Consider the following 18,456-nt stretch of genomic DNA (forward strand, 5'->3'; position numbering starts at 1 on the left):
TTAAAACATGAACTTAACAGTGGTGTGTGGGTAAAATCACCGGGGAAGACAAGCCAGGAAAGAAAATGCCATATTACAACCTGTGTGTTGTGATAATTGTTCTATAACCTGTTAGTTCATATGCCTTGACACCGTGATATATAGGCCTAAGGCCGAGACAATAAATTCAACCACACCTTTGTTTCGTCACAAAACCTGAGAGCAAAGACCTGTCCGGTGAAGTCCACAATGCATTTTGCATGTAACAAACAGGAGGGCCGGGTGTCTGCGGGTTTTCGCACCTCCCTTGTACTTGATGAATTAAGGTCACTAATTAGTAAGGAACTCCCCTCACCTGGTTGTCTAGGTCTTAACTGAAAGAAAAAAAGAAAAACCTGCAGACACTAGGGCCTCTATGGATTTAGTTTGACACCCCTGACTTAGCATGGTCAAGCAAGTTAACGTTTCTGACATTTTCCAACTACTAAACTACCATTGATTTAGAACCACGGAGAGTTACTGCAAATCGAAACGAAAACAGGAACTGCCTCCACTATTCCAGCATCATTTCAACTTCAACATTTCAACATAATGTGTGTGTGTGTGTGTGTGTGTGTGTGTGTGTGTGTGTGTGTGTGTGTGTGTGTGTGTGTGTGTGTGCAAGTAGAAAAAAACGTATCTACTCACCCGATTTGTAGAGCAGGGGTGTCAAACTCATTCCATGGAGGGCCTAGTGTCTGCAGGTCATGTTTTTGTCCATTTAATTAACACTTAGACAACCAGGTGAGGGGAGTTCTTTACTATATAGCTAGGAAAACTGGAGGCAGAAATTCATTTGTTTGATTTAAATGATGTTCTGCTTTTGATGTGATGTGAGCCAGGACAATTCACAGCTGAGCTCACTCAGTTTAGCTCAACGCTGATTGGCTATTATTATTATTTTTTAAATGTATCAAGGGAGGCCATATGCTCACTGGCTTCCCTTGCATTCAATGCTACGGGTGGCAACAATGTCATACTCTTTTTGAAAATATTCCACTTTTCCACTTTCTTGCCTGCTCGAGGGACGCAATCTCTCTACCGGCAATCTCTCCACCCTCTATTCTGAGACTGCCATCGTTGAAGTTGTTTGTGGTGAGGTCAAAATAAGGGTTATTGTACAAAACAAAGTCATCAACGATTGGATCATCTCTAACCAATCAGATTATCAAAGCCAATGATGAATTTCTGGCTCTGGCCCAACCTACCAGTTTCTGGGACCAATCAGAACGGTTAGAATGTGTTTGTGTTCTAGAAATCGTTGGGGAGGTAATCAGCTCCAAACTCATTGCGGAGAAGAAACTAACTTCCGTGGACGTGGTGAAGCGTTTGGCTGAAGCAAGGAGTTTTGGTCGCCAGGCAAATCAAGCTAGTCTGATGAAGCTAGTCATTTCCATTGAGGGCAACCTCATCCCCAGGCTATTTGGGGAGGAAGTCAGTGTCTGTTGCGCAAGACTACATTAAGACCACTTCCTTTCAATGCCCTCTTGACCCCTGTCATTATGATGGTCTGGTTAGCAGACACACTGACTGACTGGAGCTAATCTATGCTGACACACTAAATGCTTTGAATTCATTTTAGAGATGTGCTCCAGCTGGCTTCACTAGCTCTTCCGGCAGTGAGTGAAACCACCTTTAAAGGAAAAATCTGATGGTTACCATGGAGACCAAGCATGAGGATTTTTATAGTACGAAATAATCTTTGAACTGGAAGCTTCTCTGCTCTTAGAGATTACCCTCCAAGATTAAGAATTACATAATTTTTTTTTACCCACTTTGTCTTTGCATAAATGTAAACCAGGTGCAGGCTCACTTAATCGACTGTCACCAGAAGACATTTTAGGTTCCCCAGCCTACACATGCCCTTTGGCCAGCAGGACTGTGACCACAGCACTAGATGCCAGGGGCTTGATCAGACACAAAGTGCTTCTGTCAACAACAACAAAAAGGGGAAAGGAAAGGGAGATACCTAGTCAGTTGTAAAACTGAGTGCCTTCAACTGAAATGGGTATCAAAACAATGGAGTCGGAGAGGGAGGAAGAGGAGGACGGTACGGAACAAACAGCTACCACCTGTTTGTTCCGTAGGTGGTAGGCTATTCAAAAAACTTGAAGCAGTCCGACCATGATTGAAAAGGAATGTTGCAACGAAATGCCACCACTTTCACTTGTCATTTTGCAGTCAATACATACAGTAGTATCAAAGTCAACGTAACTAAGCAATATTTTTTATTTATTTTACTTTTATTTAACTAGGCAAGTCAGTTATGAACAAATTCTTATTTACGATGACAGCCTAGGAACAGTGGGTTAACTGCCTTGTTCAGGGGCATAACGACAGATTTTTACCTTGTCAGCTTGGGGATTCGATCTAGCAACCTTTCGGTTACTGGCCCAACGCTCGGTGTGGTATTTGGCCGATATACCACGGCTAAGGGCTGTTCTTAAGCATGACGCACCGCGGAGTGCGTGGATACAGCCCCTAGCCGTGGAATATCGGCCATATAGTGCCTTCGAAAAGCATTCAGACCCCTTGACTTTTTCCACATTTTGTTAGGTTACAGCCTTGATTAAATAGTTTCCCCCTCCCCCCCATAAATCTACACACAAAAAAAACTTGACATTTCTTCTAATTTATAAAAATAAACAAACATCACATTTATATAATTATTCAGACCCTTTACTCAATACTTTGTTGAAGCACCTTTGGCAGCAATTACAGCCACAAGTCTTCTAGGGTATGATGCTACAAGCTTGGCACACCTGTATTTGGGGAGTTTCTCCCATTCTTCTCTGTAGATCCTCTCAAGCTGTCAGGTTGGATGGGGAGTGTTGCTGCACAGCTATTTACAGCTCTCTCCAGAGATGTTCGATTGGGTTCAAGTCCTGGCTCTGGCTGGGCCACTCAAGGACATTCAGAGACTTGTCCAAAAGCCACCCCTGCATTGTCTTGGCTGTGTGCTTAGGGTCGTTGTCCCGTTGGAAGGTAAACCTTCGCCCCAGTCTGAGGGCCTGAGCAGGTTTTCATCAAGAATCTCTCTGTACTTTGCTCCGTTCATCTTTGCCTCGATCTTGACTAGTCTCCCAGTTCCTGCTGCTGTAAAACACCACCACAGCATGCTGCCACCACCATGCTTCACCATAGGGATGGTGCCAGGTTTCCTCCAAACGTGAAGCTTGGCATTCAGGCCAAAGAGTTGAATCTTGGTTTCATCAGAACGGAGAATCTTGTTTCTCATGGTCTGAGAGTCTTTAGGTACCTTTTGGCAAACTCCAAGCGGGCTGTCATGTCTTTTACTGGCCACTCTACCATAAAGGCCTGATGGGTGGAGTGCTGCAGAGATGGGAAAACCTTCCAGAAGAACAACCATCTTCACAGAGGAACTCTAGAGCGCTGTCAGAGTGACCATCGGGTTCTTGGTCCCCTCCCTGAACAAGGCCCTTCTCCCCCCGATTGCAGTTTGGCCGGTCGGCCAGCTCTAAAAAGAGTCTTGGTGGTTCCAAACTTCCATTTAAGAATGGAGGACTCTGTGTTCTTGGGGACATTATATGCTGCAGAAATTTGGTATCCTTCCTCGACACAATCCTGTCTCGGAGCTCTACGGACAATTCCGTCAACCTAATGGCTTAGTTTTTGCTCTGACATGCAGTCAACTGTGGGACCTTATGTAGACCGGTGTGTGCCTTTCCAACTCATGTCCAATCAATAGAATTTACCACAGGTGGACTCCAATCAAATGATTGATCATCCTTGATGTTTCTATGGAAACAGGATGCACCTGAGCTACATTTCAAGTCTCTGAATAATTATGTAAATAAAAGGTGCTTCTGTATTTTTAATACATTTGCAGAAATGTATAAAACCTATTTTCGCTTTGTCATTATTGGGTGTTGTGTGTAAATTGAGGACTAATTTATTCTGTACCACAAAGGCACTGTACCACAAACCTCGAAGTGCCTTATGGCTATTACTGTAACTGGTTACAAATGTAATTAGAGCAGTAAAAAAATACATGTATTTTCGTTATATCCGTGGAATACGGTCTGATATACCACGGCTGTCAGCCAATCACTATTCAGGGCTCGAACCACCCAGTTTATAAATGTATTTAGGTCATTGCATAACACAGCCAACTGCTCCATTGCCTTCAGAAATAAAAGACAGCCAAGTATGGTCAAAAGCGACTTTTAATTTGTGCCAATATTCGTTGCGACTTTTACAGTGATAGACAAACCTGCATGAATTTGGATGAACAAGTAACGGTCATATAGCCCATCTGACCATTCAACATCTTCAGAACAGCACTTCAACATGAATTCACTAAAGCCATGTGTGCAATTTCATTCAAATTACATTTGAACAAAATTGACCTGTGTGTGTGTAAATACATAGAACCACAGGTTTTCCTGTACAAGGCAGACAGTAAAATAGGCATCAGACCTGTAAGAGAGACCGTGACAGAAGTTCGAACAAGAACTCTGGACAATTTACTTAACGTACCAAATTTTGTCCAACATTGAGAATTAAAATAAAATACATAAAACGAGAAGTAGGCAGAGCTGTCATAAGGTCACTTGTCATTCTATCAGATGGAGTACCACACAAACAGGCATTCTTTAACCTGTTGAGAAAGTTTCTTTAAAATAAAATCACTCAAAACTGGCACTGAAGTTATAACTGACTTGTAACGACTACAGATACAAAACAAAAATGATATCTTGTTCTCCATTTCAGGACATTAGAATGCCCATTTTCTGGACATATTCACTGAATTTAGTCTTCAGAAATAACGACGCCAGGGTTTGAGTGAACTGTTTGTATCGCCTGTGTGGATTTTAGTTTCCATAGAAATGTTCAAGTCCCAAACTTCATGCAACACTAGATCATGTACCCCAACATTTAATTAATGACTCACAATTTAGTCCAGCATAACCTTCAATTAAAATGAAACGTTCACAGTAAAACTTTTTTTATTTCCATTTTTAATATATATTTTATTTTTTTAAACAAAATGCTTCACCAAAATGTTTTGGTTGAGTCGGACTTGGAACAAACCAGGCGTGCATGCAGTTTTTACCAGACAATGAACACGGTGCAAAAGCAACAACTTCATATGAATCTTTTTTTTTTTTTTTTTTTTTTTTTTTAAACCTCATCGCATCAGAACTTTGCCATTGACACCGGATGGAGTGAGGGACAACTTAAACCTCATGCCCTTTAGCCAGCAGGCCTGTGACTATAGCACTACAGATGCCAGGGGCTTGGATCAGGTACATAAAGTGCGTCTGTCAAAAAAACTTACAAAAATTAAAAAAGAGGGGGTATCAAAACAATGGACTCGGGGAGGGAGGAGAGGAAGAGGACGGGACGAAATTCCTGGACTCACAGATATACGGGTGGAGATTCTTCTTTTAAAAAAGAGAAAAGGACAGCGGAGTTCTGAGAAAGAGAGATAGAGAAGGACCTCAACCCAGGACGAGGCTGGACTTGCCCCCTGGGGGGTTCCTGCGGCCTGACGTCATCCCTGCAGCTGGCTGGGAGGCCCCTGCGGCGGGCTGGGGCGCCCCTGCGGCGGGCTGGGGCGCCTCGCTCCTCTGCTCTGGGGCAGGAACGACCTCAACCTCTACAGCGTTATCTAAACATGGGAAAGGAGACAGGATAACATGCGTGCGACTCAAGCATTTAAAATGTAATACTGCCACGACGCTTTTAAAACATCTGATAACAAAATCAAAATACACAAACACTACAAATCATACTAAAAATCATGTTTTTCCCTTATAATTTAACAAGCATTATTGTGAACAAAATGAACCTTCTTAGAAGTTTACAGACATTAATATGTACAACTTGTTAAACAGTGGAAGTTAGCAAGAATCATTAAAATTGTCCTCACCGGCATTTCCCATGTCATTGTCTCCATTCTAAGAGGAGATGAAGGGAAAAAGGGTAAGTGATTAGAAAACACAACAGAAAGGAGTAGGCCAAATACATGAAAGTGAAAATCCTCAACAAGGAAGGCCCATTGTTTAACTTTGAGGAAATGTCAACATGGGAAATTCCAGATTTATCACCCCCACACACAAACACAGCGTTAAGCCATCTCACCCCGGCGTTGGAGTCCTCGTGGTTGTTGGCGGAAGACTGGGCAGCACATCTCCTCAGTGGGGCTGAGGGCTCTCCACACAGTACTCCGGTGGGCTTCCCACCTGTAGATACACAATTGGCACGGTTTGATTCTCATTCCCTGGGAATTGTCGGGCTAGTCAACAAGTGATCGTGGGCTTACATCCTAATGTACGAACATCTCATGCCAGAAGTGATAACGTTTTAAATGCTTGATAGAGTAATAAGCAGCCAAACACTTCATCTAATCAAGTAGAATGAAAGTAAAACTGCTTAGCTCTGCCATTTCATGAATTGATCCTACTGCTCATGATTTTTATTATTGCTAAATCACAAGGGGTTGCAAGTTACGACCAAGAAACAAAAGTTGAGGAAGTCAGAGAGTTCACAACCACAAAGACAGAACACTCCAATTCAACATCCAGCCTGGGGACAAGCCAAAAACCATTCAGTCACCCCACCTGACCTTTCAGACAGCATGCGGAACTCCCCTACTCAAGTCAGTTGGATTTATCATATACTGAACAAAAATATAAAACTTCAAAAATATTTTACTGAGTTATGAACTCTAAGCAAATCCATCAATTGAAATAAACATCAAATCTATGGATTTTACATAACTGGGAATACAGAGACGAGTCTTGGTCACAGATATCTTTGTTTTTAAAAAAGGTTAGGGGCGTGGATCAGAAAACCAGTCAGTATCTGGTGCGACCACCATTTGCCTCAAGCTGCGCGACATCAGTCGCATAGCGTTGACCAGGCTGTCGATTGTGACCTGAAAACAGGAACATTCGCTGCATGCAACGCAGAGATCCTCATGAATATTCCAGCATGGCTCAGACTCAGCCCTGCTGGGATTCAGTGTAGGAAGGAAGATCAAGAGTGGAAGAGTGAATGTAATGACTATGGATTGGAGGAGTTAAATTGGCCATTTCCTGACTAAGCAAGGTGACAGCTTTTCTTATATCTGTGAAGCGAACATGAATCACAGCATCATACATGAACACGATCTGCCCTCTTGTGGAGGAAGTTGCAACTTGCATCCCACATAGATTATCTCCAGGTTGGATGAAATTAAGACCTTTTTAAAAATGCCACTTGGAATGAAATGTAATATCAATTGTGAGGTCTGCACACACCTGCTGATATTCCACTCCAGAAATGACCCCGTTGGCAAAAAGTAGTATATTTAGGGCTGGCTCTTAAAACTGACAGTGTTAACTAATTTGCAAATGTGAAACAGACAACCATAATTTAAGTAAAAAAATATAAAATACCCAGTTCATGCTACAAAAACAAACTGAGGTATTAAAAATAGGTTATATTTTACCCCCCAAAAAATCCATGACTCAAAGTGAGGCATTGTTGACAATAGATGGATGCAGTTGAATGCATGGTTAATATAATTCACCAATACATTTATTGGTAGTCCAACTAATTGCCATCAGGTTGTAAATACCAGCTGGCCTGGTACCTTGCTTGTTTCAGTGACTCAATATTTTGGAGAAAAAAAACCAAAACTGACAAGACAATGTAACTAATACTGGGAATGTTAATACAAATCAAACTAGCAAGAGCAATGATCAAGTCAGTCATATCCATCAAATGTATTTATAAAGCCCTTTTTACATCAGCCGATGTCACAAAGTGCTATACAGAAACCCAGCCTAAAAGCCCAACAGCAAGCAATGCAGAGGCACAGTGGCTAGGAAAACCTGCCAAGAAGGCAGGAACCGAGGATGAAACCTAGAGGAAGAAGGCTCTGAGGGGTGGCCAGTCCTCTTCTGGCTGTGCCGGGTGGAGATTATAACAGTACATGGGCAAGATGTTCAAACATTCATAGATGACCAGCAGGGTCAAATAATAATCACAGTGGTTGTAGAGGGTGCAACATGCAGACCAGACAGCACACGTTTAATCTGTGAGTGTTGTAAAATAAAATTGACATGTTATTCAATCATTTCATCCAAACTGCTCAAGCGCATCAGACTCCTGCATAGCCAGGTGCTATGGTTCTACTTTAGCCATTTGACGCGCTGCATGTCCCACCTCTCCCATCTACTCATTGGTTATTACGAGCATTTACCCACATGGGTCATTGAAAGATGGAGGTCCACACTCAAGTCGGTGATGGTAATGCACCTTAAAGTTGGTTGCCAACCCCCATCAAAATTCTATAAAGATTAATTTAAAAAAATAATCTAAACGTATGCATTTCAGGTAAAATAACAACCCATGTTCATCCCCCAGGACAAATTAGCAAGCAAGTCCAGGGAAGCAAACTAGTGAGGGCCCAAAAAGGATACCTTTCGGCAAAAATAATACACTGCTCAAAAAAATAAAGGGAACACTTAAACAACACAATGTAACTCCAAGTCAATCACACTTCTGTGAAATCAAATTGTCCACTTAGGAAGCAACACTGATTGACAATAAATTTCACATGCTGTTTTGCAAATGGAATAGACAACAGGTGGAAATTATAGGCAATTAGCAAGACACCCCCAATAAAGGAGTGGTTCTGCAGGTGGTGACCACAGACCACTTCTCAGTTCCTATGCTTCCTGGCTGATGTTTTGGTCACTTTTGAATGCTGGCGGTGCTTTCACTCTAGTGGTAGCATGAGACGGAGTCTACAACCCACACAAGTGGCTCAGGTAGTGCAGCTCATCCAGGATGGCACATCAATGCGAGCTGTGGCAAGAAGGTTTGCTGTGTGTCAGCGTAGTGTCCAGAGCATGGAGGCGCTACCAGGAGACAGGCCAGTACATCAGGAGACGTGGAGGAGGCCGTAGGAGGGCAACAACCCAGCAGCAGGACCGCTACCTCCGCCTTTGTGCAAGGAGGAGCAGGAGGAGCACTGCCAGAGCCCTGCAAAATGACCTCCAGCAGGCCACAAATGTGCATGTGTCTGCTCAAACGGTCAGAAACAGACTCTATGAGGGTGGTATGAGGGCCCGACGTCCACAGGTGGGGGTTGTGCTTACAGCCCAACACCGTGCAGGACGTTTGGCATTTGCCAGAGAACACCAAGATTGGCAAATTCGCCACTGGCGCCCTGTGCTCTTCACAGATGAAAGCAGGTTCACACTGAGCACACGTGACAGAGTCTGGAGACGCCGTGGAGAACATTCTGCTGCCTGCAACATCCTCCAGCATGACCAGTTTGGCGGTGGGTCAGTCATGGTGTGGGGTGGCATTTCTTTGGGGGGCCGCACAGCCCTCCATGTGCTCGCCAGAGGTAGCCTGACTGCCATTAGGTACCGAGATGAGATCCTCAGACCCCTTGTGAGACCATATGCTGGTACGGTTGGCCCTGGGTTCCTCCTAATGCAAGACAATGCTAGACCTCATGTGGCTGGAGTGTGTCAGCAGTTCCTGCAAGAGGAAGGCATTGATGCTATGGACTGGCCCGCCTGTTCCCCAGACCTGAATCCAATTGAGCACATCTGGGACATCATGTCTCGCTCCATCCACCAACGCCACGTTGCACCACAGACTGTCCAGGAGTTGGCGGATGCTTTAGTCCAGGTCTGGGAGGAGATCCCTCAGGAGACCATCCGCCACCTCAGGAGCATGCCCAGGCGTTGTAGGAAGGTCATACAGGCACGTGGAGGCCACACACACACTACTGAGCCTCATTTCGACTTGTTTTAAGGACATTACATCAAAGTTGGATCAGCCTGTAGTGTGGTTTTCCACTTTAATTTTGAGTGTGACTCCAAATCCAGACATCCATGGGTTGATAAATTTGATTTCCATTGATAATTTGTGTGATTTTGTTGTCAGCACATTCAACTATGTAAAGAAAAAAGTATTTAATAAGAATATTTCATTCATTCAGATCTAGGATGTGTTATTTTAGTGTTCCCTTTATTTTTTTGAGCAGTGTATATAAAAAAAAAAATATATATATATATATATATATAAGTGAATAGTTTGCATCCCTGAGCAACAGCTAGCTAAATGTTTAATATGCATTTCAACCTATACAAAATCAATATACTTGGTTTTGGTATTTTAACCTGGGTGTCATGAACGCATTTGGTAGGGATAGACAATCAACATGAACGCGCGGAGCCGGTTTGGTCCTCCAGACAGAAAGTCAGGCAACCAGTAGGCCTAGGCTACATAAAAACAAACATTAAAAAGCAATGCGTGAAAGTTCGTTCCATAATTCAATTAGCTGGAAACACAGTTGTCAAAAACTAGCAGTTTCATGTGACAGATGAAAATATCTGTTCAAAATTTTGAAATAGGGTAGACCTAATATGCAACTAGCATTGGTTGGTAAGATGACTAGGATTGTGCCTTTGGCTAGAGGACAATGAAAGAAAGTTGACAAAATAATTGCCTCCACAGATATGGTCTGATTTTGGCAAGGCTACTTTGGAGCAAGGCAAGACGCGTAGTAAAACTGTTCAGGTTTGCAACAGTTCTGTTTTCAAAATGCATACTGCCTCCAGCTCATTGCAAAGTGTTGTGACACACTGATGAAGCCTGGCTTCTGTTGCCTTTGCATTCATTTATTTTTATTTTTTTAGATGCTGTAGAATCTGCATGCTTTGTGTGTGTGATAAAGATGCATAACGAAAACACATGCGCCAAATTAATTCCACTAAATTATGCAAATTAACCTATAGACTGATAAGCATGACAAGTCAAATGTATTTACATGGACTGGTATTTTTTCTTCTCCAAGACTATTGGCCAGTGCTAATTTTATGCATTAATGTCTACATTCCTTTTTGCCACATTTATTATTAGACAACTTTATGCATACTTTTAAATTGTATTATGTGAGCTAAACAAGTAAAAGGTAGAATATTTATTTTATTAATAATGTTACCGTCCCCATGACTAAGCTAATTCAGCCACACCGGTTGCGGACGTGTGTATGTATATAAAATAATAAAAAAAAAATTTTTTTTTTTTTTTTAATAAATAAGCACACATCCATGCCACCACCACAGAAAAATATTGGCAGTAGAATGGCCTTACAGAAGAGCTCAGTTACTTACGTCCTTTCCAACAAGTCAGTTCATAAAATTTCTGCCCTGGTCAACTGTAAGTGCTGTTATTGTGAAGTGGAAACGTCTAGGAGCAACAGCGGCTCAGCCGCAAAGTGGTAGGCAACACAAGCTCACAGATCCAGACTTCTGAAGTGCATACAAATCTTCTGTCCTCGGTTGCTTCACTAGTGTTCTAAACTGCCTCTGGAAGCAACGTTAGCACACGAACAGTTCATTGAGGGCTTCATGAAATGGGTTCCCATGGCCAAGCACCCGCACACAAGCCAAAGATCACCATGCGCAATACCAAGTGTCTGCTGGAGTGGTGTAAAGCTCGCCGCCATCAGACTCTGGAGCAGTGGAAACGCGTTCTCTGGAGTGATAAATCAAGCTTTACCATCTGGCAGTACGACAGACGAATCTGGGTTTGGCAGATGCCAGGAGAATGCTACCTGCCTGAATGCATAGTGCCAACTGTAAAGTGTGGAGGAGGAATAATGGTCTGGGGCTGTTTTTCATGGTTCGGGCTAGGCCCCTTAGTTCCAGTCTAGGGAAATCTTAATGCTACATCATACAATGACATTCTAGAAGATTCTGTGCTTCCAACTTTGTGGCCACAGTTTGCGGAAGGTCTTTCCCTGTTCCAACATGACAATGCGCCCATGCACAAAGCAAGGTCCATACAGAACGAGATCGGTGTGGAAGAACATGACTGGCCTGCACAGAGCCCTGACCTCAACCCCATCAAACACCTTTAGGATGAATTGGAACGCCAACTGTGAGCGGACCTCTAATGCTTGTGGCTGAATGGACGCAAGTCCCCGAAGCAATGTTCCAACATCTAGTGGAAAGCCTTCCCAGCCAAAGGGGGGAGGGGGGGGGGGGACCAACTCCACATTAATGCCAATAACTTAGGAAAAATCTGTTCGACGAGCAGGTGTCCACATACTTTTGGTCATGTAGTGTACTTTTGGTCGTGTAGTGTACTTTCATTGCAGGAAGAAGGTTAATGCGCATCACTGTTGACCAAATACTGGTTTTATGAAAAACATTTTTGTCCTTAAAATAGCATTGAATTGATAAGAAATACAGTGGACAGTGTTAATATTGTAAATTACTATTGTAGCTGGAAACAGCTGATTTTGAATGGAATATCTACATAGGCGTACAGAGGCCCATTATCAGCAACCACCACTCCGGTGTTCCAATGGCATGTTCTGTTAGCTAACTTCTTATGACTGCAGGGGCAGTATTGAGTAGCTTGGATGAAAGGTGCCCAGAGTAAACGGCCTGCTCCTCAGTCATAGTTGCTAATATATGCATATAATTATTAGTATTGGATAGAAAATTCTGACGTTTCTAAAACTGTTTGAATGATGTCTGTAAGTATAACAGAACTCATATGGCAGGCAGAAACCTGAGAAAAAATCCAACCAGGAAGTGGGAAATCTGAGGTTTGTAGTTTTTCAACTCTTTGCCTATCCAAGATACAGTGGAAATTTGGTCCGATTGCACTTCCTAAGGCTTCCACTAGATGTCAACAGTCTTAGAACCTTGTTTGAGGCTTCTACTGTGAAGGGGGAGAGAATGAGAGCTGATTGAGTAAGGGTTCTGCCAGAAGGCCATGTGCTCAGTCAGGCGTGCACCCGTGAGAGAGTTAGCTGCGTTCCTTTTCATTTCTAAAGACGAAGGAAATCTCCGGTTGAAACATTATTGATGATTTATGATAAAAACATCCTAAAGATTGATTATATACATCGTTTGACATGTTTCTACGAACTGTAATATAACTTTTGACTTTGGACCTAGTGCCTGCGCATTTGGATTACTGTACTAAACGCACAAACAAAAAGGAGGTATTTGGACATAAATGATGATGACTTCATCAAACAAAACAAACATTTATTGTGGAACTGGGATTCCTGGAAGTGCATTCTGATGAAGATCAAAACGTAAGTGAATATATATAATGCTATTTCTGACTTTTGTTGACTCCATAACATGGTGGGTATCTGTATGGCTTGTTTTGGTCTCTGAGCGCTGTACTCAGATTATTCCATGGTGTGCTTTCGCTGTAAAGCTTTTTTGAAATCTGACACAGCGGTTGCATTAAGGAGAAGTATATATTTAATTCCATGCATAACAGTTGTATTTTCATCAACATTTATGATGAGTATTTCTGTAAATTGACGTGGCTCTCTGCACTTTCACTGGATGTTTGAGGCAAAACATAACGCGCCAATGTAAACAGAGATTTTTGGATATAAATATGAACTTTATCGAACAAAACATACATGTATTGTGTAACATGAAGTCCTACGAGTTCCATCTGATGAAGATCAAAGTTTAGTGATTATTTTCTATATTTCTGCTTTTTGTGACTCCTCTCTTTGGCTGGAAAAATGGCTGTGTTTGTGTGACTAGGTACTGACCTAACATAAATCGCATGGTATGCTTTTGTCGTAAAGCCTTTTTGAAATCGGACAATGTGGTGTGATTAACAACAAGTTTATCTTTAAAATGGTGTATAATAGATGTATGTTTGAAGAATTTTAATTATGAGATTTCTGTTTGAATTTGGCGCCCTGCACTTTTCACTGGATGTTGGTCAGGTGGGACGTTAGCATCCCACGTACCCTAGAGAGGTTATTAACAGAGTTGCGACAGTTTTGGAATGGGTGGCCAGTAATAAACTGGTCCTGAACTTCTAAAAAACTTAGAGCATTGTATTTGGTACAAATGATTCCCTAAGTTCTAGACCTCAGCTGAATCTGGTAATGAATGGTGTGGCTGTTGAACAAGTTGAGGGGACTAAATTACTTTGCGTTACCTTTCATTGTAAACTGTTATGGTCAAAACATAGAGATTCAAATGGTTGTAAAGATGGGGAGAGGTCTGTCCGTAATAAAGAGATGCTCTGCTTTTTTGACACCGCACTCCAAAAAGCAAGGCCTGCAGGCTCTAGTTATGTCGCATATTGATTATTGTCCAGTCGAGTGATGCAAGGAAAGATCTAGTTAAGCGACACATCTTGCTCTTCATTGTAGTCAAAGGTATTATTCTTATAAGAAACAGTGTGTTAAAAATCCCAAATTGTTTGCATAGTCAACTTACACATAGCTCTGACACACACTTACCCCATTAGACATGCCACCAGGGGTATTTTCACAGTCCCCAAAAACAGAACAAATGCAAGAAAGCATACAGTATTATATAGAGCCATTTTATTACATGGAACTCTGTTCCATCTCATATTGCTCAAATGTACAGCAAACCTGGTTTAAAAAAAAAAGATAAAGCAACACCTCATGGCACATCACCTCTTCCATACTTTACCTCGATAGTTTGTGTATGTATTGATATGTACGCTACGCGTGCCTTTTTAAAAATAATGATGAAGTTCTGTCCATGAGCTGTTCTTGTCTATTAATGTTCTGTATTATGTCATATTTCATGTGGACCCAGGATGAGTAGCTGCCGATTTTGCAACAGCTAATGGGGATCCTAATAAAATACCAACAAACAAAAAAACGTATAGGAAATCTTGCTCTCTCCTCTGGCAACGGCTCGACTCGCACATGACGTGCACACGTGGTTGGATAGCTTTAACATTTTGAAAGTGCGCCTCCAGTATTATTTGATGTTAAAATAGTAATAACTGCAACAATTAAGCAGCGGCACTATAACGGAAACACTGTAGTCATCTCAGTTGCATTTAAGACCTTTGAATTTAAGAAACTGAGATAAATTAATTTTAGATTTAAAGACTAAGGACCCACACTGAGGAGTTTTGATAAATTACATAGGCTCCATACAGCTAGAGGCACAGTATAAGTACTATACAAGAGGCTGTGGTAGGGTGATGGGTTACCAGGTGGGTTGTTCCTCCGATGAGCGTGTGGGTCATCTGGTTCAGGGAAGATGTTGGAGGCCATCTTGTTTTTGCGACTGGGGGGCTTTTCCTCATCATTGCCAAAAGAGATGTTGGAGGCTCCTCCAGGGGGGCGCAGGACCCTAAAAGACAAAGCAATGAGAAAAGTATTGAGTAAAATAAATAACTAGCCTAACTTGTATACTTCTTACTGGTATAGCCTTAAACTAGGATTTGTACCCTCTAATTAAGAGTTCCTACTGAAGAAAAAAAAGAAACAAAATAAATACACACATCTGTCTGAAATTTTGCACAGGACAAAGGGCATCATCCCCAGGCTATTTTGGGAGGAAGTCAGTGTCTGGTGCGCAACACTACATTAAAGCCTTCCTGACTACTGTCATTATGGTGGTCTGGTTAGCTGACACATTGACTAGAGCTAATCTATGCTGACACACAAAATGCTTTGAATTCATGTTAGAGATGGGCTCCTGCTGGCTCCACTATCTCTTCCTGCAGTGAGTGAACCCACCTTTAAGCCGAGGACTTAGAAGAGGATGAAAAATGGGTGTGAGACCAAATGTGAGGATTTTTAAAGCATGAAAGAATCTTTGAAATGGCAGCTTCTCTGCATTTTGAGATAATGATTAAAAAAAACAATACCTTCTGCTAAGATTAACAATTAAATATAGATATTTTTGATTTACATGCCTTGTGCTTGCATAAATGTAAAACAGGTGCAAGCTCACTTGATCGATTTTCACGATAACAGACATTTTAGGTTCCCCATCCCACTTGCCCCAGAGGCACACTACAACCAGCGGGTCATAAAATATCCAGATGTCATTGTAGCCAGTTGTCTCTGTATGTGGGGCAGCTGCTTCGGCCTGATATCAACCCGGCTAAACCAACCAGATGTAAAATAATTGAAGTCTGATTAGCATAGTTGGTTTTGCAAGTCAGTAACTAGTTAGCGGAATAGATGGTTAGTGAATATTTAATTTGAGCAAATCTGGTTATGGAAGAGGGCTGCATGGTCGTGGTTTGCCAAGTGGATACTAGCAACGTTAGTCGGATAGAAAAAACACCTTCCACAGGGGGCCCCACCCAACCATAAAATTAACTGTTATTGATTTGATAGCCAACAACAAGTTTCATGCTAGCAGTCTGGCTCTAGTGTCATGCACCCTGCATTGATAAAAGAACAAGGGAATGTTGATTCCTTTCAAGGCAAGCAATCAGTGAGAACCATTAGCATTAGCTTGCTTTTACACACCTACGAGCACGTCGTTAGCTAGCTACATTCACTAGCTAAATGCTAGCAAGCTAACGTTAGTTAGCCTGTTCCACATACAAAGAGGCAAATGTCAACGGTGGTTGTGGCCACAGATGCATTTAACGTGAAATACATCCTCTCACAAATAATTTAAAAAGCCATTAATACGAACAGGTTAAGAAAATAGTGTCCATTGTTTGACAGCTAGCTATAGTTAACTAGCTAGTTAAAGGTTAGCTAGCTAACTTAGCTGTCTAGAAGAGGGCTGCATCATTTGACATTTGGCTGAAATTGCAAGGCTCTTGACATGTCATGATGCTTACCTGGAGCTGCTTTTTGCTCCGGCTTCCATGCCTGAATATATAGTTGTCGTCGTCATTTTGTGAGAGGCTGGTAGGAGTTAATAAGCTATTGCAAATAACACGACGATTTTAGACCAATATTTCACCACCTCAGACTCGTTTTACTCCACCCGGTACAAGCAAAATGATCAATCGGCCTTTAAAAAAAAAAACGTGAAGAGGGCGTTTCCATGGTTGAATTGCCACCCACAAAAGGAAGATTCGTTCTTCTGATTGGTTCCTGACTCATAAATCATGCATGTGATTGGAGAATCGGTGTACGACCTGCGCGTTCAAGGAAAAGCAAACCGTCCTTAGCAACAAAAAAATTATCCATATGATGTCTGAATCAAGAGATTGTATAACCCTCCTTTCTGTACAATCAAACATTTTGAGATAAATCCTTTCTTGACAAATACTTCTGTTTTTACCCCCCATACAGAATCAATCAGTTGATACAATAGAGAACAATAATGAAAAATCTGACTATATGATTCAGACAGAAGGTCACCTAGAATGCATTTACACAGGCAGCCCAATTCTGATCTATATTCCACTAATTAGTATTTTGACCGATCATATCAGATCTTTTTCAGAACTGATCGGTCAAAAGACCAATTAGCGAAAAATAATATCAGAATTGGGCTTCCTGTGTAAACAGATGGTTGATAATCATCATTATGTCGCAACTTGGATTTTAACATTTATTTAACGCTTATTCAACTTCCCCTTTTCTTTTTATGTCTGATGGTCCAGCACCATCCTCAAGACAATTGCTTTAATTTTGGAAAAGGCTTCAAAAGTTAAAAGTTAAAATCCAGGTCAGGTGACATGATTAACCAAAACACAGGGCCCTAACTACCTTTTATAGTCTGTGTGTAATTGACACACAGGCATATCAATAAAATGGCACTTTTCCTAACAAAATTTCTTTACTGCCCATCAAAGAGTACATGACAGGATAAATTCAATAAGCCTACTGAACATACATCTTTGAATGTCAGGATTGCTGTATGTGATGGCATCATCAATCTCCTCTCTACCATCTGAACATGCACAGAGGCCGACATTGCCTTCGGAAAGTATTCAGACCCCTTGACTTTTTCCACATTTTGTTACATTACAGCCTTATTCCAAATTTGATTAAATAAAACTATTTCCTAAGCAATTTACACACAATACCCCATAATGACAAACAAAATCTGGTTAAGACATTTTTGCACATTTATTAAAAATAAAAAAACAGAAATACCTATTTTACATAAGTATTCAGACCCTATACGATGAGACTCAAAATTGAGCTCAGGTGCATCCTGTTTCCATTGATCATCCTTGAGATTGACAACTTGATTGGAGTCCACCTGGGGTAAATTCAACTGATTGGACATGATTTGGAAAGGCACACACCTGTCTATATGAGGTCCCACAGTTGACAATGCATGTCAGAGCAAAAACCAAGCCATGAGGTCAAAGGAATTGTCCGTAAAGCTCAGAGACACGATTGTGTCAAGGCACAGATCTGGGGAAGGGTACCAAAATATTTTTGCAGCATTGAAGGTCCCCAAGAACACAGTGGCCTCCATCAATCTTAAATCGAAGAAGTTTGGAACAACCAAGACTCTTCCTAGAGCTGGTTGCCTGTCCAAACTGAGCAATTAGGGGACAAGGGCCTTGGTCAGGGAGGTGACCAAGAATTCAATGGTCACTCTGATACTCTAGAGTACCTCTGTGGAGATAAGAGAACGTTCCAGGACAACCATCTCTGCAGCACTCCACCAATCAGGCAATTATGGTAGAATGCCAGACGGA

At 41.7% G+C, this 18,456-nt stretch overlaps 1 protein-coding gene across 1 annotated transcript; it reads right to left on the reverse strand.

Annotated features, from left to right (window-relative positions):
* Positions 1–4,190: 4,190 nt before the first annotated feature.
* Positions 4,191–16,796, reverse strand: LOC120066609 (jupiter microtubule associated homolog 1-like). Its single transcript, XM_039018036.1, has 5 exons — positions 16,630–16,796; positions 15,031–15,173; positions 6,127–6,227; positions 5,915–5,942; positions 4,191–5,653 (listed from the first exon to the last, which is right to left on the reverse strand). Exons 1-5 carry the CDS (start codon positions 16,683–16,685, stop codon positions 5,484–5,486), a joined length of 498 nt encoding a protein of 165 aa, XP_038873964.1. The 5' UTR covers positions 16,686–16,796; the 3' UTR covers positions 4,191–5,483.
* Between the last annotated feature and the right edge of the window lie 1,660 nt (positions 16,797–18,456).

The sequence above is a fragment of the Salvelinus namaycush genome, chromosome 2 (assembly GCF_016432855.1).
Source record: "Salvelinus namaycush isolate Seneca chromosome 2, SaNama_1.0, whole genome shotgun sequence".
Taxonomy (NCBI): Eukaryota; Metazoa; Chordata; class Actinopteri; order Salmoniformes; family Salmonidae; genus Salvelinus; species Salvelinus namaycush.

Bases quoted from the DNA above. Each gene is read 5' to 3' on its own strand.
- LOC120066609 (XM_039018036.1), bottom strand. From the start codon at position 16,685: ATGACGACGACAACTATATATTCAGGCATGGAAGCCGGAGCAAAAAGC. The intron at 15,174-16,629 runs GTAAGCATCATG...TTTGTCTTTTAG, and splicing joins GGAGCAAAAAGCAGCTCCAG to GGTCCTGCGCCCCCCTGGAG. The intron at 5,943-6,126 runs GTGAGATGGCTT...ATCTCCTCTTAG, and splicing joins ACGAGGACTCCAACGCCGGG to AATGGAGACAATGACATGGG.